Source organism: Paramormyrops kingsleyae, chromosome 10, assembly GCF_048594095.1.
Source record: "Paramormyrops kingsleyae isolate MSU_618 chromosome 10, PKINGS_0.4, whole genome shotgun sequence".
Taxonomy (NCBI): domain Eukaryota; kingdom Metazoa; phylum Chordata; class Actinopteri; order Osteoglossiformes; family Mormyridae; genus Paramormyrops; species Paramormyrops kingsleyae.
In genome coordinates this window covers 3837817-3865407 of record NC_132806.1, presented here as the reverse complement: position 1 = coordinate 3865407, position 27591 = coordinate 3837817, and the positions used below count along the sequence as shown (strand labels likewise).

Here is a 27591-nt window from a genome sequence, read left to right as displayed (position 1 = left end):
TTTAGTCATTATTTGTAATAGTGTACATTATCAGGATTTGTTGGGTCTTGACTGATTTATGTCTTTGCACAGGAGATCGCAGGAGAGATTTTAATCCCACTCAGTACCGTACACCTGCCCATTACAACCACTTGATGACTTCAGCTATTTGGCAGGAGACGGAAACAAAGCAAACATTTGGTTTTGATATCGTCATGTCAAAGGCAGTCCAGACCTATATCCAGGTAAAAATATATATATATATATATATATATACACTCACCTAAAGGATTATTAGGAACACCTGTTCAATTTCTCATTAATGCAATTATCTAATCAACCAATCACATGGCAGTTGCTTCAATGCATTTAGGGGTGTGGTCCTGGTCAAGACAATCTCCTGAACTCCAAACTGAATGTCAGAATGGGAAAGAAAGGTGATTTAAGCAATTTTGAGCGTGGCATGGTTGTTGGTGCCAGACGGGCCGGTCTGAGTATTTCACAATCTGCTCAGTTACTGGGATTTTCACGCACAACCATTTCTAGGGTTTACAAAGAATGGTGTGGAAAGGGAAAAACATCCAGTATGCGGCAGTTCTGTGGGCGAAAATGCCTTTTTGATGCTAGAGGTCAGAGGAGAATGGGCCGACTGATTCAAGCTGATAGAAGAGCAACTTTGACTGAAATAACCACTCGTTACAATCGAGGTATGCAGCAAAGCATTTGTGAAGCCACAACACGCACAACCTTGAGGCGGATGGGCTACAACAGCAGAAGACCCCACCGGGTACCACTCATCTCCACTACAAATAGGAAAAAGAGGCTACAATTTGCACGAGCTCACCAAAATTGGACAGTTGAAGACTGGAAAAATGTTGCCTGGTCTGATGAGTCTCGATTTCATTCAAATGGTAGAGTCAGAATTTGGCGTAAACAGAATGAGAACATGGATCCATCATGCCTTGTTACCACTGTGCAGGCTGGTGGTGGTGGTGTAATGGTGTGGGGGATGTTTTCTTGGCACACTTTAGGCCCCTTAGTGCCAATTGGGCATCGTTTAAATGCCACGGCCTACCTGAGCATTGTTTCTGACCATGTCCATCCCTTTATGACCACCATGTACCCATCCTCTGATGGCTACTTCCAGCAGGATAATGCACCATGTCACAAAGCTCGAATCATTTCAAATTGGTTTCTTGAACATGACAATGAGTTCACTGTACTAAAACGGCCCCCACAGTCACCAGATCTCAACCCAATAGAGCATCTTTGGGATGTGGTGGAACGGGAGCTTCGTGCCCTGGATGTGCATCCCACAAATCTCCATCAACTGCAAGATGCTATCCTATCAATATGGGCCAACATTTCTAAAGAATGCTTTCAGCACCTTGTTTAATCAATGCCACGTAGAATTAAGGCAGTTCTGAAGGCGAAAAGGGGTCAAACACTGTATTAGTATGGTGTTCCTAATAATCCTTTAGGTGAGTGTATATATACACTGCTCAAAAAAATTAAAGGAACGCTTATTAATCAGAGTATAGCATCAAGTAAACTAAACTTCTTGGATATTCATCTGGTCAGTTAAGTAGCAGGGGGGTTGTTAATCAGTTTCAGCTGCTTTGGTGTTAATCAAATTATCAACAGGTGTTCTAGAGGGGCAACAATGAGACGACCCCCAAAACAGGAATGGCTTAACAGGTGGAGGCCACTGACATTTTTCCGTCCCAATCTCTTCTGACAGTTTTTTCAACTAGTATTGCATTTGGCTACAGTCAGTGTCACTACTGGTAGCATCAGGCGATACCTGGACCCTACAGAGGTTGCACAGGTAGTCCGACTCCTCCAGGATGGCGCATATTGATGTGTCATTGCCAAAAGTTTTGCTGTGTCTCCCAGCACAGTCTCAAGGGCATGGAGGAGATTCCATGAGACAGGCAGTTACTCTAGGAGAGATGGACAGGGCCATAGAAGGTCCTTAACCCATCAGCAGGATTGGTATCTGCTCCTTTGTGCAAGGAGGAACAGGATGAGCACTGCCAGAGCCCTACAAAATGACCTCCAGCAGGCCACTGGTGTGCAAGTCTCTGACCAAACAATCAGAAAGACTTCATGAGGGTGGCCTGAGGGGCCGACATCCTCTAGTGGGCCCTGTGCTCACTGCCCTCATGAAGAGGGGTCCTGCACACTGTCCTCATCCTGCCATCTTCCTGCTGCCTGCACACTGTCCTCATCCTGCCATCTTCCTGCTGCCTGCTCACTGTCCTGCACACTGTCCTCATCCTGCCATCTTCCTGCTGCCTGCTCCTGTGCCTCTCCTGCCTTCTGCTGACCCCCACTTTCCTTCTTACACATTGTTTGCAAAACTGCACCTACAGTATACTTTTAGTGTAAAGTACAGCCTAATTTCTAACTCACCTCTTGGTCCTGCGCGCTGTCCTCATCCTGCTGCCAGCTCACTGTCCTGCACACTGTCCTCATCCTGCCATCTTCCTGCTGCCTGCTCACGGTCGTGCACACTGTCCTGACCCTGCCATCTCCCTGCTGCCTGCACGCTGTCCTCATCTTGCCATCTTCCTGCTGCCTGCTCACTGTCCTGCACACTGTCCTCATCCTGCCATCTCCCTGCTCCTGTGCCTCTCCTGCCTCCTGCTGATCACCACTTTCCTTCATACACATTAACTTTGCAAAACTGCACCTATGCTTTTAGTGTAATGTTCTGTAGCTCTTAATACTAATATTTCCTACTTACTCTTCTTTTACCACCAAAAAAGTGTCTGATGTCTCCATCTTTCCTTTTCCTCGTAGTGTGTCTGTGAATAAAATCTAATCTATATTTAACAAAGCAGTATCTGGGCTACCAGATGCAGTGATAATTTCGTTGACGAAATATTTTCGTTATAATTTTCGTCAACGACAAATTTTCACTGACGAAAACGAGACGATAACTAAATAAAAATTAAGTGATGATGACGAAAACTATAATAAAAATATATTGACATTTTCGTTAACTAATAAAAACGAGACGAAAATGTGAGTGAGGGACGTTTTTGGAAATGATCCAATCAGAATTAATCTTGGTGCGTGGCGCGGTGAGACGCACACGCACATTTGGAAAATTAAGATACTGATTCACCTTGCGACGCGAGATGCGACAGTACATCTTGCATACATTGGTGGGTGTCTGTCTGACTTAAACTAAAATGACATGGCAATGGCTGGGAGAAAAAGAAGATAAGATATATGGAATAATTTCACGTTTGATGTCAAGACAAACAAGACCTTGTGTAAACCGTGTGGAGCGGAAATCGCTGGTAAAAATACAACAAATCTAAAGCGACATCTGCAAGGTAATTTTTTCAGGTCATGCAGTATTTGCAATGGCATTACTGCCAAATACAGTTTTTCTTTTAAATAATTTGGAGTTGCACTTTTGCTTTACAGAATGAAGAATGTCATATGCAAGTTCTAAACAATGCATATCTAATTTTTGGTTTTTATGGAAAGACGATATTCCACATATTTAATGAGACTTGGCTTTATTTAATTTTAAGTTAGAATATTTTGTATATTACCACGGTTGAACTAAATTACATTTAAATTAAACCCAATATATTTTAGTCAACTAAATCTACAGTAGATTTAGTCGACTAAAATCTTATGCTTTTTAGTCGACTAAAACTAGACTAAAACTAAAACAAAACAGATGACTAAAATATGACTAAAACTAAAATTGCATTTTAGTCAAAAGACTATGACTAAAACTAAATTGAAATCTGCTGTCAAAATTAACACTGACCAGATGAAGCTTTTAAAAATGTCCATAAATATGAAATTGTGGAATGCAGAATCAATACCACTAAAATTTAAACAATAGGGCTTATTATTTGCTAGATAATCTTTTTACATTGCCCCTATAGGTTTCACTTATAGTAATGTTTTTTCAGAGCATAACATTAGACCTTCTTATGCGTTAACATTAGCCTAATAACAAACCACACAGACTAAGTGGCTAATTAATTTCAGAAAGACACAATTTATTCATGATAAAATGAGAATGAAAACATAGGGAGTTCATCTCCTTGGAAAATGACCATGATCGATTTTACCTCACCAAATAAGCCTGTTTTAAATAGAGAACTTAGCTTATCTTGCTAGTTAACGTAACTGAAGTTGACTCTACCAGCGTTCTGTCGAGTTGAGCTACTTTGTCGAGGTAAGCTATGGTTAGGGCTATCGATTAGCACTACCGTAGCTTACCTCAACAAAGTAGCTCAACTCGACAGAACACCTGCCTCAGAAGGACAATGGTAAGTAATTCAACTTATAAAGACGTCAGTTTGCATTAGTAGATGACACCCTGCACGCATGAGTAAAGGTAAGAGAATGAATTCTGTCTAAACTGTAGGAGCCCCTACACAGGCCCCCCCAGAATTCACAAACACAGACAAGTCCAACTTGCGGGGAGGTCGGGCCACCCGACCGGAACGAGTCACAATAGGCTGGGAGGCTGGGTGCCCAGCCGTCGCCGGAGCCGTCCCCCGCACACGCACAGCAGCAGGTCCAGCTTGCCCCTAATGTCCAGTGTGAAAAACTTTTCCCCAGATTGTAGGACACGGAAGGGCTCATCATAAGGCGGCCGCAGTGGGCCCCGATGAGCATCATGGCGGACAAAGACATATGTGGCCCCGGCCAAACCCTCCGGAACATGTGTCTGGGGCACCCCATGTTGAGTCGTGGGTACTGGAACGAAAGCCCCAGCCAAGTCCCGCAGAGCGGAGCGCTGGTGTTCAGCACACCAAGGGGCTGTAGTGGTGGGCAGGAAATCCCCTGGCACACGCAGAGTCTGCCCGTAGACTAACTCGGCCGACGAGGATTGCAGGTCTGACTTGAGAGCGGTCCGGAGGCCCAACAAAACCCAGGGGAGCCTGTCCACCGAGCCACCGTCCCTGAGGCTGGCCCGAAGAGCGGCTTTCAGGGAGCGGTGAAAACGCTCGCACAGCCCATTGGCCTGCGGATGGTAGGCTGTGGTACGATGGAGGGAAACCCCCAAAACCTGGGCCACTGCAGCCCAGAGCTCAGAGGTGAACTGGGCTCCACGGTCCGAAGACACATCAGATGGAACCCCGAAACGGGACACCCAACCACCGATGAAAGCCCTGGCCACGTCTGCTGTGGTGGTGGATGACAAAGGTATGGCCTCTGGCCACCGAGTAGACCTGTACTCCACCGTTAGCAAGTGAGTAAAGCCCATGGAAAGGGAAAGAGGCCCGACCAGGTCCATATGAACGTGGTCAAAACGGCGCTCAGGCACCACAAATGGCGCCAGTGGTGCCTTGGTATGTTGGTGCACCTCAGCACGCTGACACGGAACACAGGAGGCGGCCCAACTACGGACATCCTTCCGCAGCCCATGCCAGACAAACTTGGCGGCCAGCAGACGCTGAGACGCTCGTCTTCCTGGGTGTGAAAGCCTGTGCACCACCTCGAAAATGTGACTAGGCCTATCGATGTCATGATAGGCCTAGCCAGACCGGTTGAGATATCACACAGGAGGGTGGCACCACAGTCAAGGAAGGGAACATCAGCCAGCTGCAGACTGGTGACTGCGGTCCTATATGCCTGCACCTCTGGATCGACCCGCTGATCCACTGCTAATAGAGCATAATCCACTCTTAAGTGCACAGCACTTGCCACCGAGCGGGAGAGGCAGTCCGCAACATGGTTATGCTTCCCTGCCACATGCCGGATGTCAGTAGTGAACTCCTATATGAAGGAGAGCTGCTGCTGCTGACGAGCTGACCAAGGCTCCGATGTCTTAGCCATCGCAAACGTCAGGGGCTTGTGGTCAACAACAACCGTGATTGGGCGGCCCTCTATGAGGAACCGGAAGTGACGCACAGCCAAGTACAGGCCAAGAAGTTCACGGTCAAATGTGCTGTACTTCCACTCGTGCGGCCTGAGCCGTCGGCTGAAAAAGGCCAGCGGCTGCTAGGCACCATTCACGAACTGTTCATGCACGGCCCCCACAGCATAGTCCGAGGCATCAGTGGTGAGCACAACTGGAGCACCAGACAATGGGTGGGCCAGCATGGTCGTGTTCACCAGAGCAGACTTGGTAGCTACAAAAGCCTGGGTCTGCTCAGCAGTCCACTCAAGAACCTGCTTGGCCGTCCTACCCCTGAGAGCCTCATACAGCAGCCGCATCAGCTGGACGGCCCGTGGAATAAATCGATGGTAAAAAGTAACCATGCCCAAGAACTCCTGAAGGGCCCTGGCTGTAGCAGGTTGTGTAAACGCAGAGATGGCCTCCACTTTGGCAGGCAGAGGAACTGCCCCATGGCCCGTGATGCGGTGGCCAAGAAAATCAATGGAGGACAAACCAAACTGACACTTTTGTGGGTTGATAATTAACCCATGATTACGCAGACGCTCAAAAAGAGTCCGAAGGTGAGCTATATGGTCAGCCCTGGAGTTGCTGGCTACCAAAATGTCATCCAAATACACAAATAGGAAAGGAAGGTCCTTCAGGACACTGTCCATGAGCCGCTGGAAAGACTGGGCAGCGTTTTTAAGCCCAAAAGGCATCCGAAGAAACTCAAAGAGTCCAAATGGGGTGATGACCGCAGTCTTTGCAATGTCTCCTGAATGTACTGGGACCTGGTGGTAGCCATGCACCAGGTCAACCTTTGAAAAAATGGATGCCCCCGTCAACCGGGAAGAAAAGTCCTGGATGTGTGGGATCGGGTAGCGATCCGGGGTTGTGGCATCATTAAGCCGGGCGCCAACCCCCACCAGGCCCCTGATCTTGTAAATACAATAACTCAAAAAGTATTTTTTAATTGTAGGTGCATTGATGTCTCTGGGATGTATATGTCCTGTGATGGAATAGCATCTTTCATTCTGGTTCACCATAACCCTACATTGGATAAGTTGGTATAGAAAATGCATGGATCTTTTTTTAGTTTTTAGTTGTAGATCTCTCATCTGCATCTGTGAAATCATGTTTTGATTAAGGTTTGTACAAAAATTATATGCACTTTTTAATAACAAAAAATAAAGCTTTTGTTGTATGAAGAAATTCAAGTGTTTTTGATTCATAAATGTATACTTATTACTGCATGTACTATTTGCCTCATTTGCACACAGGTTTGTACAAAAAACAACTGCAAAATAAATAGATATAAATGTGAGTTTTAAATTGTTTTATTTTTTCTCTACAGGTGAAAAAAAATCAGAATCAGGTTTCTTGGCTATTGCAGAAGGTCCCACGTAATATATCCGGCCATCAGGGATACAGCACTTTCCAGCAGTTCCTGGACAACCAACAGTACACACAGCGTGGCATCTTGAGATATGAGATGATCTTTGGATCTGGATATGTCAGCACAGGAGGGCTGAGCACCACCAAGGTAGCCCCGGGAATGCAAACTTTAAAAAATGTATCATTCCATCTCCTCAGTTGCAATTGATAAATCTTCCTTGATTTGGCCAACCCTTATATAGACCGAAGAGTAATAAGTGCTAATCATTTAATAAAAAAGAATATACGGTTTTTGTGTTTTAATGCAAACATCATTATGCTGTCTTTACACCTAATTATCATTAACCTCAAAGGAATTTGTTGACCTCCTGAATTTATCATCTGGCCAAAAAGTTCTTGATGTAGGATGCGGAATAGGGGGTGGGGATTTCTACATGGCAAAGGTAAGAGCCACTATTATTAATGTCATTTGTGTTTTGGTAGCATCCTTGTTAAGCATTTATGTAATTCATTTTTTTCTGGTACTTTACAGACATTTGGTGTGGAAGTTCTTGGCATGGATTTGTCATCAAATATGATAGAAATTGCAATGGAGAGAGCCATTAAGGAGAATGTACCCTTGGTCAGTGAACTCTCATGTGCCCATTGAGGTTTTTCACTATAATGAGGATTATACAATGTCCCATGATATAAAAGACACTCAAATCCATCCATCCATCCATCTATCCATCTATTCCATCCATCCATCCACAGTCTACATGTGCTTTGTGAACTTGGAAAAGGCATATGGTCAGTGTTTGGTTTACATTTTCAGCAGTATGTCAGACTCGTTTCCGGTAGCTATTGGGCTTCGCTATGGCAGCGGTTTGTCATGGGTTGTTCCGTGGACATGGACCATAGTAGCAGAAGGATGCTTCGACATGGGTTTTTGTTCAGACTTTGGGGAAAATTAAAAGACCACTACCTGAAGATCGAGGAGGATAAATAAGTAAATAAACAAATAAATAGATAAGTAAAAAATAAAGGAACAGACACAACAATAAAAACAGGAAATTACAATAAAAACAGGAACTAAGGAAATGCTACCATGGATCTCAGAAGTTTGCATGAAGTGCCAGAGGCAGGTTAAAGTATAGTGAGTAAAATTATGAATGATGAGCTAATAAAAAGTGAAAGATAAAGTTATAATAGATAAATAAATATGAATATAAATAAAGGAGGAGAAAAAGTACAATAGAACTCAAGGAAAAAACATATTAAAATGGTGTGTCTTAAGTCTGCTTTTAAAAATATGAACATCCTCTGATGCCCTCAGATCTTCAGGATGGCTGTTCCGTGGACATGGACCATAGTAGCAGAAGGATGCTTTGCCATGGGTTTTTGTTCAGACTTTGGGGATAATTAAAAGACCACTACCTGAAGATCGAGGACTTCTAGAGGGCTCATAGCATAAAAGCAAATCTGATAAATTTGTAGGTCAAAGCTTTGTAAACTAATGAAAGAATCTTGAAATCAATTCTGAGTTTTGAAGTAATTGCAGTTGACATATATTCTTCATAGGGGGACCAGAAAATAATAATAATAATAATAATAATACATTTTATTTATAACGCACTTTTCATTAACAAAATCTCAAAGTGCCACATTAAAAACAACAAAGTTAAAAGCATCCATAAAATCTAAAAATATCACAACTACTAAATATGTTATCTATGCTGTACAGCATTACAGTAGTCAATCCTGCAAGTAATGTACTAGTGTCTCTGTGTTGGCTTGTGAAAGAAACTGACTATGCCAATGTTCTTAAGATGATAGAATGCACTCTTAGTTATATGAGGCACAAAACTGAGATCTGAATCAAAGGTCACTAACTGGTTTTTCTTGTTTGCAAGTGTTAAATGTGGGTGGTTGTAGTTTCGCATAGAGTTTGTCTCTCTGAGCTTCAGTACCAAGATCTCTGTTTTGTCCTGATTGAGCTGTAGAAAGTAATTGGCCATCCATGACTTGATATCTAAAATGCAGTTAAAAAGGGCACCTATAGGCCCTGAGTCATCAGGGGACACAGCGTTGTAAAATTGTGTGTCTTCAGCATAACTATGAAAAATTATATATTAAAAAGTGTGGGATCTAAAATTGATCCGTAAGGACCACCACAGTTCATTTTATAATTTTTAGATGTTCCATGCTTATAAACAATGCACTATCAGTAAAATATTATTTGAACCAATAAAAACAGTACCAGAGAGGCCAATCATATTGTTAAGTCTATCTAAAAGAATTGAATGATGTACAGTATCAAAGGCTGCAATGAAGTTAAATGGTACTAGCACTGAGGGTATTCTAGTATCTATATTGGACCTGAGATCATTTACCACAATCTTGATTAGTGCTGTCTTGGTATTATGGTCAGTTCGAAAACCAGATTGTTTTTTTTTTCAGAAATATTGTAAGATTTAATCATTTAATTGGGTGACAAACTCCAGTCCTGGAGGGCCTGAGCCCTGCACAGTTTTTGGTTTACCCTCATTTAACACACCCGATTCAACTCCTTGTGCTAATTACCACAGAGCTCATAAGCTAAATCATTTGTGGTGGAACAGGGAAAGAGCTAAACTACACAGGGCTCCTGCCCTCCAGGATTGGAGTTTGAGACCCCTGATTTAACTGAATAAAAACAAGCTTCTCTAAAATTGAATGGCTGATTGAATACTGGCCTGTAGTTATAAAGACATGTGGCATCTAAATTTTTCTCTTCAGAAGGGTTTTAACCATGGCAGTTTTATAGGCATTAGGAAAGACACCCATCTGAAGAGAATAATTAACAACAGTAAGTAAATCTTAGGTAAAAAAACATAAAATGTCTGAATAGGATCTAAAGAGTAAGTTGCCGATTTCAATTGTGAGATGACTTTGCGAAGAATCTCAGTATCAACCGGGACAAATTTCTCCTCATGTGAAGACAGCTGTTCTGAGATCTTAAAGTTCATATGCTAACATGGTGCTAGAATCAACCTAATTGCATCTATTTTACTTCTGAAGTGGACTGCAAAATCTTTGCGTTTGGAGTTGGTAGACATACTGCTAGACTTTGTAAGAAAAGGATTAAACAAACTGTCAATGGCTGATGAGGATTTTAGGATCATTCCGGTGGTCGGTTATCAGTTTTGAGAAGTGAGGTTATCTGGCATGTTTAATTGCCTTTTTGTAAATATTCCGCTGTGGTAAATTTGATAATCAAAGTTGATAATAAGTTTACTCTTTTTCCATCTTCTTTCTGCTATTCATCATTTTCATCTTTCATCTATTTCATCTTTTCAACTGTTTAATTTCTTAATTTCTCCATGGTGGTGTTGGAATGACTCTAATCTTTTTTAAGTTTTAGTGGGGCAACCTTATCTTGGATTGACCTTAGTCTACTATTAAAACTATCCACAATAAAATCACAAGAGGAGGGTAAAATGTCTGCAGGAGTGACATTTAAAAAATCAAGAAAATTAACAGCCACTTCAGGAGTAAGATACTTAAATCACCTAAAATGATCATTCTGTCATAGTTGGTGTATTAGTACGAGGGGGGGATATAGGGCTTTCGAAGCAACAAACAGGCACGCTTTAGTTCGTTCAGAAATATTTTATTAAAAGTGATACAAAATTATTATATATCATAAGCTTTGATAAGTAATCCCTTTTATGAATAACATGCTGCAGGCTATTTGCACTCGGATGTGCCATCATCACCCACTAGTGCTGTAGTTCTCGAGACCGGTCTTGGTCTCGAGACCGGTCTTGAGACCAATTTTTTGTGGTCTCGGTCTTGTCTTGCTCTCGACTCTATTTGGTCTCGGTCTTGTCTTGGTCTTGACCCTATTTGGTCTCGGTCTTGTCTTGGTCTCGGACATAGCGGTCTTGATGGGATGGGGGAAAAAAGAGAAAACAGCACATCCTCACAGAACACACAGAACAGTATCATTATTCATTACGCGCCTCAATTCAAATGCAACCAGTCAGATGCATCTACTTTAAAAACGTTACATTGTATATATTTTCTCAATGGACACAGTGCTTCACAGTCCACACACTTCATACACATCGCATGATAGCGAAGTCGGCAAAGAAATGTTCCAAAACGTCACCACGCGTCACCATGTCACATGGTACAAAATCCTCGCGAGAGCAAGACGACTTGAGACAGACCGCGCAGCACAAACTGGAACTGCCTCCGTGACGACACAACTTTGCCCTTATTGGCTGAAGATTTTAGTCACACGCATGATGTTTGTATCCCAGGAAAATCCAATGCCTTATCTGCTATTTCTCCCGAAAAGCACATAAAGCAGTGTGAACTGGTTTCAGTTCATTTACTGGTAAAATAAAGTTTAAATAAATTACATAAATGCTCTAACAGTACACGTAAGTTAGTGGTTTATTTATTGTTAGTTACTGTAATGTTGTGCTGCTTTATTTGTTTAATCATCAGACATACCCATCAGAAAGACATACCAATGAGACATGCCGATCAGAAAGACATTCCCATGAGACATGCCAATCAGAAAGACATACCTATCAGAAAGACATACCGATCGTCCAGTCTGTGAAGAATGCATGCAGGTGATATTTGTATAGATTTATCTACACCCTTCTGGCAGTGCTGCCATTGCAGTCAGGTCTCACAGACTACGAGGAGTAGAAGTTGTCCGACTTGGCTGCAGTCAGTTTATACTCCACCCCTGCAGCCGCCGGCAGATCACGCTCCACATTGCGTCAGCTGCAGTCGAACGCACCCATTGCTTCTTTAAGGGAGGATGGGCAAAATTAAAATGTCATCGATGATTGGCTGTTGTGCTGGCGTTCAGTAAACCTCTGCTCGATAGGCCGTTGAGTTGTCTGTCTCAGCGCATTCTCTAAAATGGAGCAAATTTGGTTGATCGAGTTTTATAGTCTGTGTGTATCATCGTGATCGTCCTTATTTTTTATCGATAAAAAATCGAGATAGTTTTATCGCCCAGCACTAATAGCATAGTTATATAATTCAATTAAATTAGGTATTTTACATTCATTAGAAAGCACGGTCTTGGAGGTGCAAGTCAATCTGGAGGCTCATTCTCTTCAATTCAAAGCAGAGGATCATTACATAGCCGTATTCATAGCTTACCCGAGGCCTCTCTCCCTGGTATAAGAGACTTAATATGAACATCTTTCTGGTACATCCCATCTCTTTCCCTTGACGAGGTCCGATAAAATGGTTATAGGAGAGGATTGCTGAGAATATTATTTTCCATCAGGCCTCGTAACTATGACAAATCTGGGAGATTTTAAATGAGAGACATATGGACATATGAACAATATAATTGAAAAGATAACATGAATTTGATTTAACAAGTAATGACACTTTACAGCAATGCCTTTTTTCTCTACAGTTGATCTGAGTAATGTGATGTCGATTCTAGCCCTAGTCTGTTTTCGGTCTTGGTCTTGGTCTCGACCAGTCTTGGTCTTGGTCTCGCCTTAGTGTGTCTTGGTCTTGGACTTGGTCTTGGTACCCTCAAGTCTCGGCAGTGTCTTGGTCTTGATACCCTCCGGTCTCTGCAATGTCTTGGTCTCGGTTTAGGCGGTCTTGACTACAACACTATCACCCACCTTCGCTTTTAGACTGGGGAGCCCGTTTCAGTCCTGGCATCAACCAAGACGTGTTTCCTGAGAAGTGCCGGGTCGATGTGCGCTCGATGAGTTCTCCCCCTTCCATTATACGGTACCATTTTGCAACAAGGCTACCCATATAAAGAGTTTTATAGTCTGGTTATTAATTAGGTTGTAACACATTGTAAATTATTAATAGACTATTTTAAACAAGTCCATAACACAGTTTTCTTTTTATTAATGAGTTACTACCATTTACAAGTGGCAAAAGGGAGCCCTATTGTAAAGTGGTACCCTTTACACTAAATTCGACGCTAAGACGACTGTGTGCGTGTGGGCAGGGAATGAGCTGGCCAGGCTCATCCCTCCCCTCAGGCAGTGCTCTCTTGGTCCTCTAATTCTCATGAGAAATAGGTCAAGTGTCCTAGGGCACATCTGAGTGAAGTGAGATTGCTTGCAGCTGTAAAACATATTGGGTAACACTTTCTCTTTTTCTCAGAGAAGCAAGGTAAACGTCCCAGAACAAGAATTTCTTAGGACAAGATAAGCGTCCCACAAACAAGTTATTCAATTAATTCCAAAAAACATGTTGTACACTTCGTCCTTGGCACAATGATATGGGTGAATCATGGACGTATTGGAGGACGCATTATGATTTCAGGGTGGTTAGTCCATACACAAACAGAATCATTTAATACCTCCATCACCTCATATGTATATCTCCTAGGTGAGTACTGGAGTTGAACAATCACAACTTTCCAGAATATTAGAGTAATAGGAGGACAGTGAACAACTCTTATCAATTCTATGCTATGTGGGCGACATAATCGGCCGCAATTTCTCTCTCTTACAGTTGGCATGTATAATTGAGATTAATTCAGAGAAATCTGAGAGAAAAAGAGGTGCATAGTTTGGGTGGTCTGTAATTGATCTTACATAGTATAGGGGGGTTGATAAAAATAAAATAGTGATATTCAAAAGATGTGTAATCATTAAATGTAATGTCTTTGAAACCAAGTGAAGCTGAGGTTATGGTTGCTGTACCCCCAACTTTTTTACCTTTCCTGGTGGAGTACAAGACGTTGTAGCTTGGTGGTGAGGCTTCCAGAAGGATGGCAGGTCCATCAGTACTAAGCCATGTCTTAGTCAAAAACATGCAATCAAGATTTTTTTCGAAAATCAGGTGAATAATAAGAAATGTCTTGTCTATAAGAGATCTCACATTCAAGAGTTCCATATTCAACGTACTCTCAAGGGGTAGGTTAGGAGCTGGTGGTTTATGTGTGTGTATGAAGATTATCAAAATTCATGGCATATATTTGTTTATTGTTATGGTGACTGTTCCTAAGTCTGCTAGTAATAATAACTGGAATTTTTGAGTTCGTGGAAATATTGCGGGATGAAAGTAGGCAATCTTGTGGTGCAGTCTTGTCACGCCCCGCTCCGTCCGCTCCCGATGTGTGCCACGCCCACCTCATTACCTCCTGTTTTGCCCTGATTGTTCTAACCTGTGGCTTGTTGTCCGTGGCTTGTCTAGTGTATTTAGTCCTTGTCAGAGTCAGTTATCCCCAGATCAGTCATTGTGTAGTGTCCGTTGATGTCCGTGCTTGTGCGTCTGCCTGCTATTAAACCCCGTTACCCTGACTACCTGGCTACGCTCGCCTGCTTCCTGCCTGCTCTACCCGCGAGCGTGACAAGTCTGAATAGCGTGCTGCATGTATGCTGATAGGATTCAAATACCCCCACACGGAAATAACCTATATAAACATATATGTTTTAATATAGGTTTTGATATAGGTTTTTAATATATGTGACATATATAAAATTGGCCGTTTTCCTATATTATATGTACATATTTTTTGCATTTTTTTTTTTTAGTTAGTTCTTAGTTATTGCCTTGATAATAGAAAATATGAGCTATAGGCATCATGTATGACAGTTGCCAAAGTGAGATATGAGCTAAAATGACCAGATCCTGCCATGAGCTATATAGGAGACATATCTTGTATGTACATATAGGGCTTATATGTGGATATAAAGAAGCAATACAGGAGACCTATATGGCCTGTATATGCACATACACTGACCTAAAGGATTATTAGGAACACCATACTAATACGGTGTTTGACCCCCTTTCGCCTTCAGAACTGCCTTAATTCTATGTGGCATTGATTCAACAAGGTGCTGAAAGTATTCTTTAGAAATGTTGGCCCATATTGATAGGATAGCATCTTGCAGTTGATGGAGATTTGTGGGATGCACATCCAGGGCACGAAGCTCCCGTTCCACCACATCCCAAAGATGCTCTATTGGATCAAACTGGAGCCCCACTATTTTTTCCATACACCGATCTTCTAATCACCAATAAGTACTGTTGGGGGTCCATAGGGTGTGAGCCAGGGATACATTCTGGGCAGGATGCTAATCCATCATAGCGCAGATACATGCACATGCTGGCTAATACTTGGATAGGAAACCAACTAGGAAAGCTGGGTTGCTCCAGGAAGAGGTGTTGTTCCGGCCAATAGGTTAGCCCATCTGGTGGTCTGTGTGGATCCCAATGCCCCAGTGCAGTAAAGGGGTTGCTGCTGTAAAAATGATCATCAGGTCATCCTTCAGATCAGATGTTGAGGTACTGACACTCTGAGGTCATAAAAGATACTTGGGCACCTTTCGAAAGTGTAGGGGTGGTTCCCCGATGTCCAAAATACCCAAATGTGGCCCTATCAAATCTGGCATCCTAATCATCCCCTATATCTAATTAGTGAATTCGCTCCTGCCCCTTCACTACCTTTGCTACTGTGTGTTGAGAGTACTGGTGCAGAATGGCTGCTGTCGCATCGTTCAGGTGGGGGGTTACACAGTTGTGATGGCTGAAGTGGCTCCCCATTGCTTCTGTTAAACACTTTGGGTATCTTGAAAAGCACTATATAAATACAACTTTAATTCATTCCTTCACCAATTAGCATAATGACCTGTCTGGAATGGAAAGCCGTTTGGCACAGGAATAACATGCAAACCTCAAACAAAAGATTCAAATGCTCAACCCTAGAACTCACCCTACCAGTTTTAATTAAATTAACTTGTGCAACCTCCTTCTAATGGATACTGCAAATATTTTGTCAAATTGTGTTTTCTTCCAATCACAGGTGCAATTTGAGCTTGGAGATGCCACCAAGAGAAGCTTCCCTGAAAGTTCATTTGATGCTATTTATAGCAGGGATACAATCCTTCATATTTCTGATAAGTTGGACCTTTTCAAGCATTTTTATGTAAGTATTTATGGGATATGTACTGAAAACACAAACGTGGTGAAACATTTGAGGTATATTGAACAGAAATATTTATGCATAAAATTTTGGTAGAAAAAAGAAAAAACATGTCTATATTTTTTACTCCGTAGTCATTCATTTGTGAAGAAGATCTGCAGAACATCAACGGTCCATGGAATTTATTGTAGCATGGTCTAGGCTTACCATTACTGTGCCATGATATACCTAGAGACTTTTTTTAGAGGCAGGTACATGGGGGGGTGCGTTTTGACAGCTTTTATAGGAACACACTTTAAATATGTGGGGTAAAAAGGGACAAATGCTCAACCTAATGCTCAATAGTTTTACCTGTATTTGCTACTTGAACAAAACATGGATCAATGCCAAATTGCAGAAGGGAATTATTTCTCCTTAATGTATGTATTTGATGTCCAAACCACACTGGCATATAAATACATGGGGAAATGTGATTTGCTTCTGATCAAATATCTTAGAATTCTTGTATCTAAAGAAACTTTGAATTCAATTCAGTGGAGTAGCCTAATTGTAGTGTTAGTTAACGAGTTAATTATTCTGCCCAGTGGTAATGTTTAAATTAGTAAAAACTTAAAGGTGTAGCGGTTTCTTAGCGATCAGAATTCTCAGGGCAGATGTGCTCTTATTCTGAAGGCTTGTTTGACTTCCAGTCAGAGTTTTTTGGTATCTCGGCGGCAACCGGATCTATCTCTCTCTCTTCCTGTTGACTAATAAAATAAGAGGTTTAATCCCTTTCATGGGCTAAGCAACTGCCGCTTGTTTCTTTCTTCTTAGTAGTGGTGCACCAATGTGGAAATGTACATCTGTAAGTTTCCTGAATTCCACTGGTGGCATAGAAGCGAGGGCAATATTCCAGTGTGTACCTCTTTTCAGTTTATCCTGCGTCAGACCAAGGTGGCTCATTATTTTACCCCGGGCCAGCCTGTATTTCTCTATGAAATGTTCATTACTGAGATAGTCCAAGGGGTTCATGGGTAATTCACTTTCTCAATTCCAAGGATGTGACGGAACACATAGCAAGTTTGATTAGTTAACTCATTATACCAGAGAGTTCAGAATTTATTAATCGTGCCCCTTTCCACTCATGAATTGAAATTTGGATTGAAATGGCCACATCCTGTAAGATGTTGAATTGTAACGACGATAAGAAGATTTTAATTCATTTCAGTGCAAAGCAATTCAATGTAATCACACACACAAGAATGCCATTTAATCTAGCAAAACAAAAATAATTACATAATGATTTACTTTCATGGTGGTAGATGTGTATATACAGTGGTGTGAAAAAGTGTTTGCCCCCTTCCTGGTTTTTTTTTTTTTTATGTTTGTCACACGTAAATGTTTCAGATCATCAATCAAATTTAAATATTAGACAAAGATGACAGAAGTAAACAAAAAATGCAGGTTTTAAACGAAGGTGTTCATTATTAAAGGGAAAAAATTCCAAACCTACATGGCCCTGTGTGAAAAAGTGATTACTGGTGTACAACCCTGTTATGCACTGACATTTCATGCAGGTGTTACAACAATGAGCCCCTTTTGCATTAGATTTTATACTGCAATATTGAAAATGACTGTTGTTGTGTCATCTACTTTGGCTGGTCTCTGTGTTTCTGTGACAGGACAGCTGGCAAAAGTTCAAATAAAGAATGAGATGGAAAATAACACTCATAAATACATACATACATACATACATACAGTTTGGGGTCACCCAGACAATTTTGTATTTTCCTTGAAAAGTCACACTTTTATTTACCACATGAGTTGGAAAATGAATAGAAAATATAGTAAAGACATTGACAAGGTTAGAAATAATGATATTTATTTGAAATAATAATTGTTTCCTTCAAACTTTCCTTTCGTCAAAGAATCCTCCATTTGCAGCAATTACAGCATTGCAGACCTTTGGCATTCTAGCTGTTAATTTGTTGAGGTAATCTGGAGAAATTTCACCCCACACTTCTAGAAGCCCCTCCCACAAGTTGCTTTGGCTGGATGGGCACTTCTTGCGTACCATACGGTCAAGCTGCTCCCACAACAGCTCAATGGGGTTTAGATCTGGTGACTGCGCTGGCCACTCCATTACAGATAGAATACCAGCCGCCTGCTTCTTCTCTAAATAGTTCTTGCACAATTTGGAGGTGTGCTTTTGGTCATTGTCCTGTTGTAGGATGATATTGGCTCCAATCAAGCGCTGTCCACAGGGTATGGCATGGCGTTGCAAAATGGAGTGATAGCCTTCTTTATTCAAAACCCCTTTTACCCTAAACACAGACCATCACGTTACCCCCACCGTGCTTGACAGATGGCGTCAGGCACTCTTCCAGCATCTTTTCAGTTGTTCTGCGTCTCACAAATGTTCTCCTGTGTGATCCAAACACCTCAAACTTCGATTTGTCCGTCCGTAACACTTTTTTTCAATCTTCCTCTGTCCAATGTCTGTGTTCTTTTGCCCATATTAATCTTTTACGTTTATTGGCCAGTCTCAGATATGACTTTTTCTTTGCCACTCTGCCCTGAAGGCCAGCATCCCGGAGGCGCCTCTTCACTGTAGATGTTGACACTGGCGTTTTGCGGGTACTATTTAATGAAGCTGCCAGTTGAGGACCTGTGAGGCATCTATTTCTCAAACTAGAGTCTCTAATGTACTTATCTTCTTGCTCAGTTGTGCAACGGGGCCTCCCACATCTCTTTCTACTCTGGTTAGAGCCTGTTTGTGCTGTTCTCTGAAAGGAGTAGTACACACCGTTGTAGGAAATCTTAAGTTTCTTGGCAATTTCTCGCATGGAATAGCCTTCATTTCTAAGAACAAGAATAGACTGTCGAGTTTCACATGACAGTTCTCTTTTTCTGGCCATTTTGAGTGTTTTATCGACCCCACAAATGTGATGCTCCAGATACTCAACCTGCTCAAAGGAAAGTCAGTTTTATAGCTTCTCTAACCAGCTAAACTGTTTTCAGCTGTGCTAATGATTGCACAAGGGATTTCTAACCATCCATTAGCCTTCTGATGATTACAATGAGCAAATGAGCAAACACACTGTACCATTAGAACACTGGAGTGATAGTTGCTGGAAATGGGCCTCTATACACCTATGTAGATATTGCACCAAACACCACAAATTTGCAGCTAGAATAGTCATTTTCTACATTAACAATGTATAGCGTGTATTTCTGATTAGTTTAAAGTTATCTTCATTGAAAAATGAAGTGTATATGAGCAAGATTACAAACTACTTTAGTTACGAAGAGATTTTAGAAACTCTTGCTAATTAACAATTACATTACGAAGCATTAAAGCCATTAAATACATGTTATGAAAGGACTTACTGAAGACAAGAGTCTTGCTTATTTTTAATTAATGTCTTTCTGCATGCAGCACTTTACTTGTAATCATTCTAAGATACCCACAATCCCCAGGCGTGTATACATATTGTAATGGAACATTTCCCATAAAGAAAACAGTACCCAAAACTGCAGCAGTTTCCAGAACTGGTACATTCAAACATCATTAGACCCTGCCAAAAAAAAACTGTCAAAAAAGGCCTGTTTCACTGCCTATTGAGGTTGGGAATGGCAGGTTTGTTGCTCCAGTTGCTATCCCGTTGCTGGTACATGCTGAAGGTGCCTGTGGTTACGGTGAATAATTGTGTCTGCAGCAGATATGGCCGAGGCTCCTTGGCTGTGCTTACCACAGTGCAAAGTGTACTCCATCTCGTCTCTCCATCCAGCTTCAGCAGTACCCCGTCTCCATAATGCAGGGCTGTGAGGGAATGAGCAGAATGCCTCTTTTTGTAGAAGAACTCGTAGACAGCTTAGCCCTGACATCCCGAGCTGCTACATACTCACAGCTAATGGGGCTGGGAGCCAATATCCTCTCAAGGACTGGAATGGTGGTTCTGTGGAGGGGTCTTGCCATCAGCTGGGCTGGAGATGTCCCCGTTGCCACAACTGGGTGGTCCTATAATTAAGCAAGGCCAAGTACGGATGCTGATGCAGGATCCACTTTGCTGTTCTGACAGCTCTTTCCACTGCTCTGTTTGACTGGGGAAAATGGGGACTGCTGGTTATGTGAGTTATTCCCCAGCCTGAGAAAAACTGGGTAAACTCAACAGAGGTAAATTGAGTTCTATTGTCTGACAGTAACTCTCTCGGAATGCCCCATCGGCCACACATGCCTTGGAGCTTGGCTTTGACATGCTGACTCGAGGTGGATAGCAGAGTAAGCTCAATGTTCCTTGAATAGTAATCAACAACTAGGTAATGCTTACCTGAGAGCTTGCATAGGTCTGCTCCAATATGGAACCATGGACCTGGTGGCATTGGCATTATAAGGGGCTCCTTCCTCTGAGTCGGCCTGTTCACTTTGCGGAATGATGGTCATGCTCAATTCCATGCCAGTGTCCAACCACCAAACCGACATTCTGGCCTGCTTATGACATTTAGTCAGGCCCTGATGACACTCATGCAGATGGCAGAGAATGTCCTCCCACATAGAGGTCGGGATCACAATCCTATCTCCGCACATGAGAAATCCATCTTGTGTGGCCCTCTGTGCTTAATACCCTCTTAGTTCATAGGGCACTTGGCTTGGCCATCCGTTGTCCATGTAGCGCATAACTCGGGGAAGGTCTGGATCAGAGCTGGTAGCTCTCTGGATACTTTCCAACTTGGCCTCTGATATTGGTCAGATCCTCACTCTGTCCATGTGGGCTTGAACTACAGCCTCTGTCTTAGAAGAAATCTTTAAGTGGGTAACGCGATGGTGTGTCGGCCACGACTTACGCGGCACATGCACTGCCTTAACGTTGAACTGCATCAGACGAGTGAGCAGATGTTGGCAATGTAAAGGCTTCTTGTCCAGATTGCAAGTGTTTATCAGAGAAACCAAGGGCTTGTGGTCGGTCTGCAGCGGGCAAAATGCTCGCATGCCCACACAGCTGCCAGGCACTCTTTGTTGAACTGCGAGTAGCGTTGCTCCACTGCTGTGAGTGACTGTGAACAGAGAGCCACTGGAAGCATTCTGTCGCCATAGACTTTTATCAAAGCCGTTCTAAGCCATAGCTGCTACATCCGCTGTAACTATGGTAGGCTTTCTCATGTTATAGTAAAAGGGTTAGTGATAAAGAACATTTAATACAGTGAAATCATTTCCATGAATTTACCAATATAAGCCAAAGAAAAAAAAACAATTTGTACATAAAGAAAGAAATCACATTTATTCTACCTCAGCATCCCATCTTTGATCTGGGTCAACCAGAGACTCATCAACATCACAGGCAATATGAGCCCTAGCCAGGCAGTGGGGCAAAAGAGCCCTGGCATGCCTTATCCACCCCTGACAAGCTTCAACCACAATATTTAAACAAGCCGCTTTTATGACCTGGAGGAGGTTAACACGGATGTACGGGTCTCAGTCATAGACCCAGCATGCCAAAAAAAACTCCTCTGTGAGGTTAAGAAGGGAGAATACGCAGGGAGAAAGATGCTACTGAATCTTTGGTTGTTGGTGAACCAGTCACTGACTGCCGTACATATGTATGGGTCTGTAAGGACAAAAGTCCAGGGCCCATTTCATAAAATTAATTTTATCTTCTGTAAAGTGTACATCTAATATACATGGCATAATGTTTTCAGCAGCTTTTTCATAATAGCTGCAGCTAAAAATTCTGAATTCTGTGGTAGCTATTCTCAAAATTTCACAACTTGTGTGGTTCTTGTGTGTCTGTCTGCGGGGAGAATGTCGAGAGATTTACCTACCTCGGCAGCGACATTCATGTCTGTAAAGACTTCCTATTAAGTCAGCAGACGGATTGGAAGAGCATGGGGGGTCATGAGGTCACTGGAAAGGGGTGTGTGGCATTCCCAATATCTTTGCAAGAGGATGAAGGTGCTCCCTGTCTTGCTGTATGGCTGTGAGACAGTGAACATAGATGAAGACTGGACTCCTTCAGTACTGTGTCTCTTCGGAGAATCCTTGGGTACCGCTGATTTGACTTTGTGCCAAATGAGTGGTTGCTAGAGGAGTCCCGAACGAGGCACATTACCTGCATTGTGAGGGAGAGTCAGTTACGGCCATGTGGCGCATTTCCCTGAGGGTGATCTGACTTGCAGGATCCTCCTTGCTGAGGACCCAAGCGGCTGGACCAGGTCGAGGGGACGCCCATGTAACACCTGGCTGTGGCAGATGGATGGCCATTTCCAGAGGGTGGGACTGGATGATGTGTCTGCCTGGGGGGTAGCTGGCCGGGATCCCGAGAAATTTCAATGTGTGGTGGGTGCAGCAAGCCGCTGCATCAGCGCATGCTCCTCAACCTGACCTGACCTTACATGTTGTTCTGGGCCGGTATGCATAAAACTTCTCAGAGTAAAATTTCACTCTTAAATGCGTCACAATCCTAAGAGTGACGTGATTTTGCTGCTACTCCCAGACTTAAGAATAAGTGGCATGCATAAACATTCTTAAGTGTTAAGACTTGGTCTCAGCTGGAGAGGACTCCTAAGCCAGTTAGGAGTTGAATGATGGCAGCTGCACTACGCGCACCCAGACGGAGACCGCGCACTTTCCGTCAAAGAAAGGACGTACTGCGAATTTACGATGATAACGAGTTGATAAAAAGATACAGGCTTGATCGTGAAGGCATTATTTTTGTTACCGACCTAATTAGGAACTGGATACAATCTCCAACGTCAACCTAAAAATGCACTTACAGTTGAACTGAAGGTGATAATGATGCTACGTTTTTGGCAACTGGAAAAATATAATAATGATAATTATTATTATTATCATCATCATCATCTATTATAGCGAGGGTCATAAGAGCAATATAAGTAATGACACAAACCTGTAGCTTGCATGCTTGCTTTATAAACTGTGATTTCCTTTCGCAAGGTCGATAGAACATTATACCACCTTTTTTCACATTCCTCTGCTGAAAGCCTTGTCCGAGCCTCCTAAGCTTTTTTTGTCCGTGCTTGTAACAGCTGGGCCAAACTTTCGTCACGCTACCTCCTTCCATTTAAGCACCAACTGTGCCAAAAGAACTGTTTTGTTTGTCATCCAGTTTGGTTTTCTTTTAGGATCCAATGTCTTTCTATGAGTTTTGCGTTTGACCCATAATTTATACTACATGTGCATCTGTTAGTGGAAATTGATTGGTGATGTGCTAGGTAGATTTTCGTACAACCAATTAAAGGTATGATCACAGAAAGGTATGTTGTATAAAGCTCTACATTAACGGCTTAATGTCACTAATATATTCACCGTGCAGGTACTCTATTGGTTGAACTCAGTATTTGGGGTGGGATTTTATTTGTAGTCCTCATTTCACGACACTTAAATGCTAGCTCCGTGCCATGGCTTTATTTGTGTAATTAAAAGCTATTTAACATCCATTGAAGTATGGCCATGAGTTATTCCATCTGGTGCAGTTAAATGCATTGACAGAAAGTTTGATTTCCAAAATGCCTATTGTATGTTCTGTGTAGAGTGTAGATTATTGTATGTTCATCTGTACTCTATATAATGCTTCAGCTTACCTTTCAATTTCTCTTTGATAAATGGTCTTTGGTAAATGACATTTGTTCACTTTACTTACTGTATCTTCTTTGCAGACACATGTGATGTGCATTGCAATTGCCTCACAGGATGCGTCCTGCTCCAAAAGCAAGCTGTCTATTGATTTAGCTATTTGCAGAAAAGTTGTAGTAAATTTTGAAAAATTGCAAGTTCTTTCAAATATGGTGGAATAATTTCAATCATTGCTGAATTATGAAATCCTGGATGAACTGATAAAATGTTGCTGTATGAACTTTGATGTATTTTTTAACCTTAATAAATATTTTTTAGTAACTTCTAAGCCTACAAGATGAATTTCCAGATAAAAGACCAATAAAGATTGAATACAACAAAAATTAAAAACCAGAATATTGGTAGGTTATTTATCAGTCCATAAACACTGCAATCAGTCGTTGATCCCTCTGCCAGTAATATCAATTTTAAGTGATATACACTTACTTAGCAAAGCCTTTTGACAAAAGAATTTTAGAGGTTTTATAGCTAGCAATTCTAGTAATTGTTTAATGTGTAAGTAAACTTTCTACATAAAGATAAACATGTGTTTCTGTCTGCAGTTGTGGTTAAAGCCTGGAGGAAAGGTACTAATTACTGACTACTGCTGTGGAGAGAAGCCATGGTCACCTGAATTTCAGGAGTATGTCAGACAAAGGGGCTACCTCCTTCTCACTCCAGAAAAATATGGACAGGTACTGTACATCACAGTATTAAAAAAGGAACGGTCACAGAGGAGAATGTGGCAGTATAACATTTTTTTTTCATTAGAAGCTGCATATTATTCACATAATATTTGGTTGATATACATAAATCATGAAATACCAAGTTATAATTTCTTAGTATAGCTATGCAAGTCTGTTTTTTATTAGATGATTGAGCAAGCAGGGTTCATTCGAGTGCGTGTGGAGGACAGGACCAGCCAGTTCATTCAGGTGATCAAGAAGGAACTGAAAAGAGCAGAGGACATCAAGGAAGAGTTTATAGAGGTATCAATACATATATCCTTACTTACATATTACTAAAACAAATGCACGTGATGGGGCTGTGATTGCCAAGGAGGCACAGGAGACACAGGTACCCAAAAAATTACCCTGAAGGGTAAGGTTTTAGGGAGGAGGGAGAGAGCCACAGGAGAGAGGCGACAAAGGGGCTCTGATCACCTGTTCTCAGGGAATGCAGTTTATCCCCCAAATGGACAGGGGGCAGCAATCCCCTTAGCGAAGGCATCTTGAGGGCTACTCAGTGACAGTGAAAGAGAAAACATACACAACCTGCTTACCCAAGAACTTGCCTTCTTCCCAGCATGGGCTTTAAGCTGCACTGAGAAGGACAATCTTGCATCCTGGCTAGTGTAATTAGTGGCCACCAGCTGCGCCCTGTTGGCATTCTTCACAGGTGGTTTCCGGGCCATCCATGAAGAACCTGTTATTGCTGTCCTCCTGCATGGTGATGATTGCCACCTGCTGACACACAGTGGATTCCTGGCAGCGTAGGAGGGCAAGAAAGTTGGAGACAAAGCAATGATAGTATCTCACCAGTTCCAGCAAGACCCATACCTGATTCTTGGTGCTGGCTACACTATTGTATTGCTGGCATTTTGTCAATTGTCTTCTTTGAGAAATGTAAACCTGGCAATAACTCAGTTTGTGGCATTAATTGCTATCTTGGCAGGATTGTGTGGTCTACCTAGCTCAAAAACCAGTGCTTGACATGGAGTAGGGACAGGAACAAGCCCTAATGTGCCCCATTAGCTATCTGTAATGATGGAAATGCTCAGAATGTAGTGGCCCAAAGATTGCAAAATTTACATATATTCCACTGAGCTGATTAGGAAAAATCAGGTTTTAGTAATTTCAATAACAGAGCACATTTAAAAATTTATTTTATTTGTAGTGCTTTTTAGCAAAAAAAAAAAAAAGTAGAAAAATGTTGACAACTTTTTTGTGCAGGAGTTTTCTGAAGAGGACTACAACACCATAACAAGTGGCTGGAGAGAGAAGATTCAGCGTTGTGAGAGAGGAGATCAACGCTGGGGTCTTTTCTATGCTGAACGAAATGGAGAGAGTTGAAATCAGATGATTCAAATATTAATAATTTCATTTCATTAATATATAGTTGCAAATTAAAATGACCAGTAAAATGTGTTGAAATGTGTGAAAATTGAATTTATGTTTAGTAGGAAAATTAACAAATGATCATTTCTCAAGGCATTTGTAATTTAACACTAATATGTAGCATTTAGTACAGTGTTCTGTTATTTTTCCTCATACAACACAAAATACATTATTTTACCTTTAGTGTTATTAATCAGATCTTTGATCATATTGGTTAATTTGCTTTCACATATACATAAATAAAATGGCTAAATAAAGCAAAACATTTAATAGTAAAAATATTTTGATGAAATTGTATAACAGTTAACTACTGTCTTTGGCGAAACAATATCTAAAATGTTTAGATTTCTTTTATGGGTTTCAAAGAAATTTACTGGTGTTTTTTGCAAAAAATTACAAAAACGTCTTTACTGACTGTTTATGTTTTTTTCTATTCACGATTTTAATATGACAGAAAGTATTAATTTATAGCATCATTCATTGATTGTAAACTTGAGATTTGCATTTTGCATCAGTTTTCACGGTATTATCACTAAGTTTAAAGTGGAATTGTTGTTAATCAGATTTAATCAGATTAAAGATTTGTTATAGTTAGGGTGATCACCTAGTCCATGTCAGGGGGGATACTATGAGCTAGGACAGGGTTTGTAAACTATTATTTCAATTAAAAAGACCTTGGTTTTACTTTAGCACCGAGTTATTGCTGTATGCTGATTGGTCAGTCTCCTATAATTAGGCATGTATCACTGCTGTTAACATGAAATAACCGGATGAGTCTTTTAGTCAAAGAAACAAACCAGTTGCCCCACACGAAATTTTGAACGAATTAGCCAAGCACAAGGTTTTTTCGGTTTTAAGTAGTCTATAAAACCTGAAGTAACTCATAGTGTCCGCCTGAAATGGATTAGGTGGTGGCCCTAAGCTACAATGAGGTTTTCTGCCTAGTTCACCAATAAAAATTATTGCTAATATTAATAGTAATTAAGGGTGACGTGCAGACTCAATGTGAAAGATTTGTAAGAGGAATGTTAAAACTTAGGTCCATGCAGGTTTCCAGTGAAAATCAAACGCATTATTGTATTTAAAATAGTAAACTAGCGTTACTAAATGTTTAATTGCAAATATTTACACTTATTCTCTGACTAATTTCAAAATGCATTCCTGAATTTGAAACATCTAATTAATATACAGTACGCTGTTTACAATTACAGGGCTACAGGGTACGAAATCTCATAGTAGCTTTCGAAGGAGCTTTATTTTCTGGTGAGTGCCACGACTTCAGAAGTCCACATGCACGCGCATATATATAAGTGCGTGGCATCGCGGTCAATATCTTAGTTACTTAGTAACTGAGTTTATTGCGTAAAACATTCTACTGCTATGAGCGAAGAAAGACATAACAATCACATATTTATACATTTGTTTTTTTTGTAGGAACCTTAATGTACGGAAAATTAAATATAAAGGTAACATGCAATGGAGAATTTTAGAGCTCCCCCTAAACGTCTCGTCGGGAAGCTTTGAAAAGAGCTCGTGTCCTTTTCAGGGGAGCCTGTCTGTCACTCTCTCTCTCTCTTGTGTTTGCGTGTGTATATATAGAGAGAGAGACTATGCACTAAAATAGCCTATAAAATATTGCGAATTGTGATACATTTTATATAATCCCAGGCCTTAAAGTATTTGACCCTGACAAGCCTAAAAGGAACATGGATACCCTGCG

General features: G+C 41.4%; 1 protein-coding gene and 1 long non-coding RNA gene across 4 annotated transcripts in view; one reads left to right on the top strand and one right to left on the bottom strand.

Moving 5' to 3' along the window:
* Window positions 1-27014, top strand: part of pmt (phosphoethanolamine methyltransferase) — a 37737-nt gene extending 10723 nt beyond the window's left edge. For 2 of the 3 annotated variants that reach the window (XM_023827384.2, XM_023827385.2), the window contains exons 5-12: window positions 73-224; window positions 7200-7388; window positions 7594-7683; window positions 7773-7862; window positions 16026-16148; window positions 24318-24449; window positions 24627-24743; window positions 25707-27014. In XM_023827384.2, coding sequence (XP_023683152.1) covers window positions 73-224; window positions 7200-7388; window positions 7594-7683; window positions 7773-7862; window positions 16026-16148; window positions 24318-24449; window positions 24627-24743; window positions 25707-25826 — 1013 coding nt within the window. In that variant the 3' untranslated portion in view covers window positions 25827-27014. The remainder of the gene's footprint in view (window positions 1-72; window positions 225-7199; window positions 7389-7593; window positions 7684-7772; window positions 7863-16025; window positions 16149-24317; window positions 24450-24626; window positions 24744-25706) is intronic. The other variant, XM_023827386.2, reaches the window with a different exon arrangement.
* Window positions 24494-25027, bottom strand: LOC111851978 (uncharacterized). Its single transcript, XR_002840143.1, has 2 exons — window positions 24918-25027; window positions 24494-24704 (listed from the first exon to the last, which is right to left on the bottom strand). It is a non-coding gene; the product is annotated as an uncharacterized lncRNA (long non-coding RNA).
* Window positions 27015-27591: the final 577 nt, after the last annotated feature.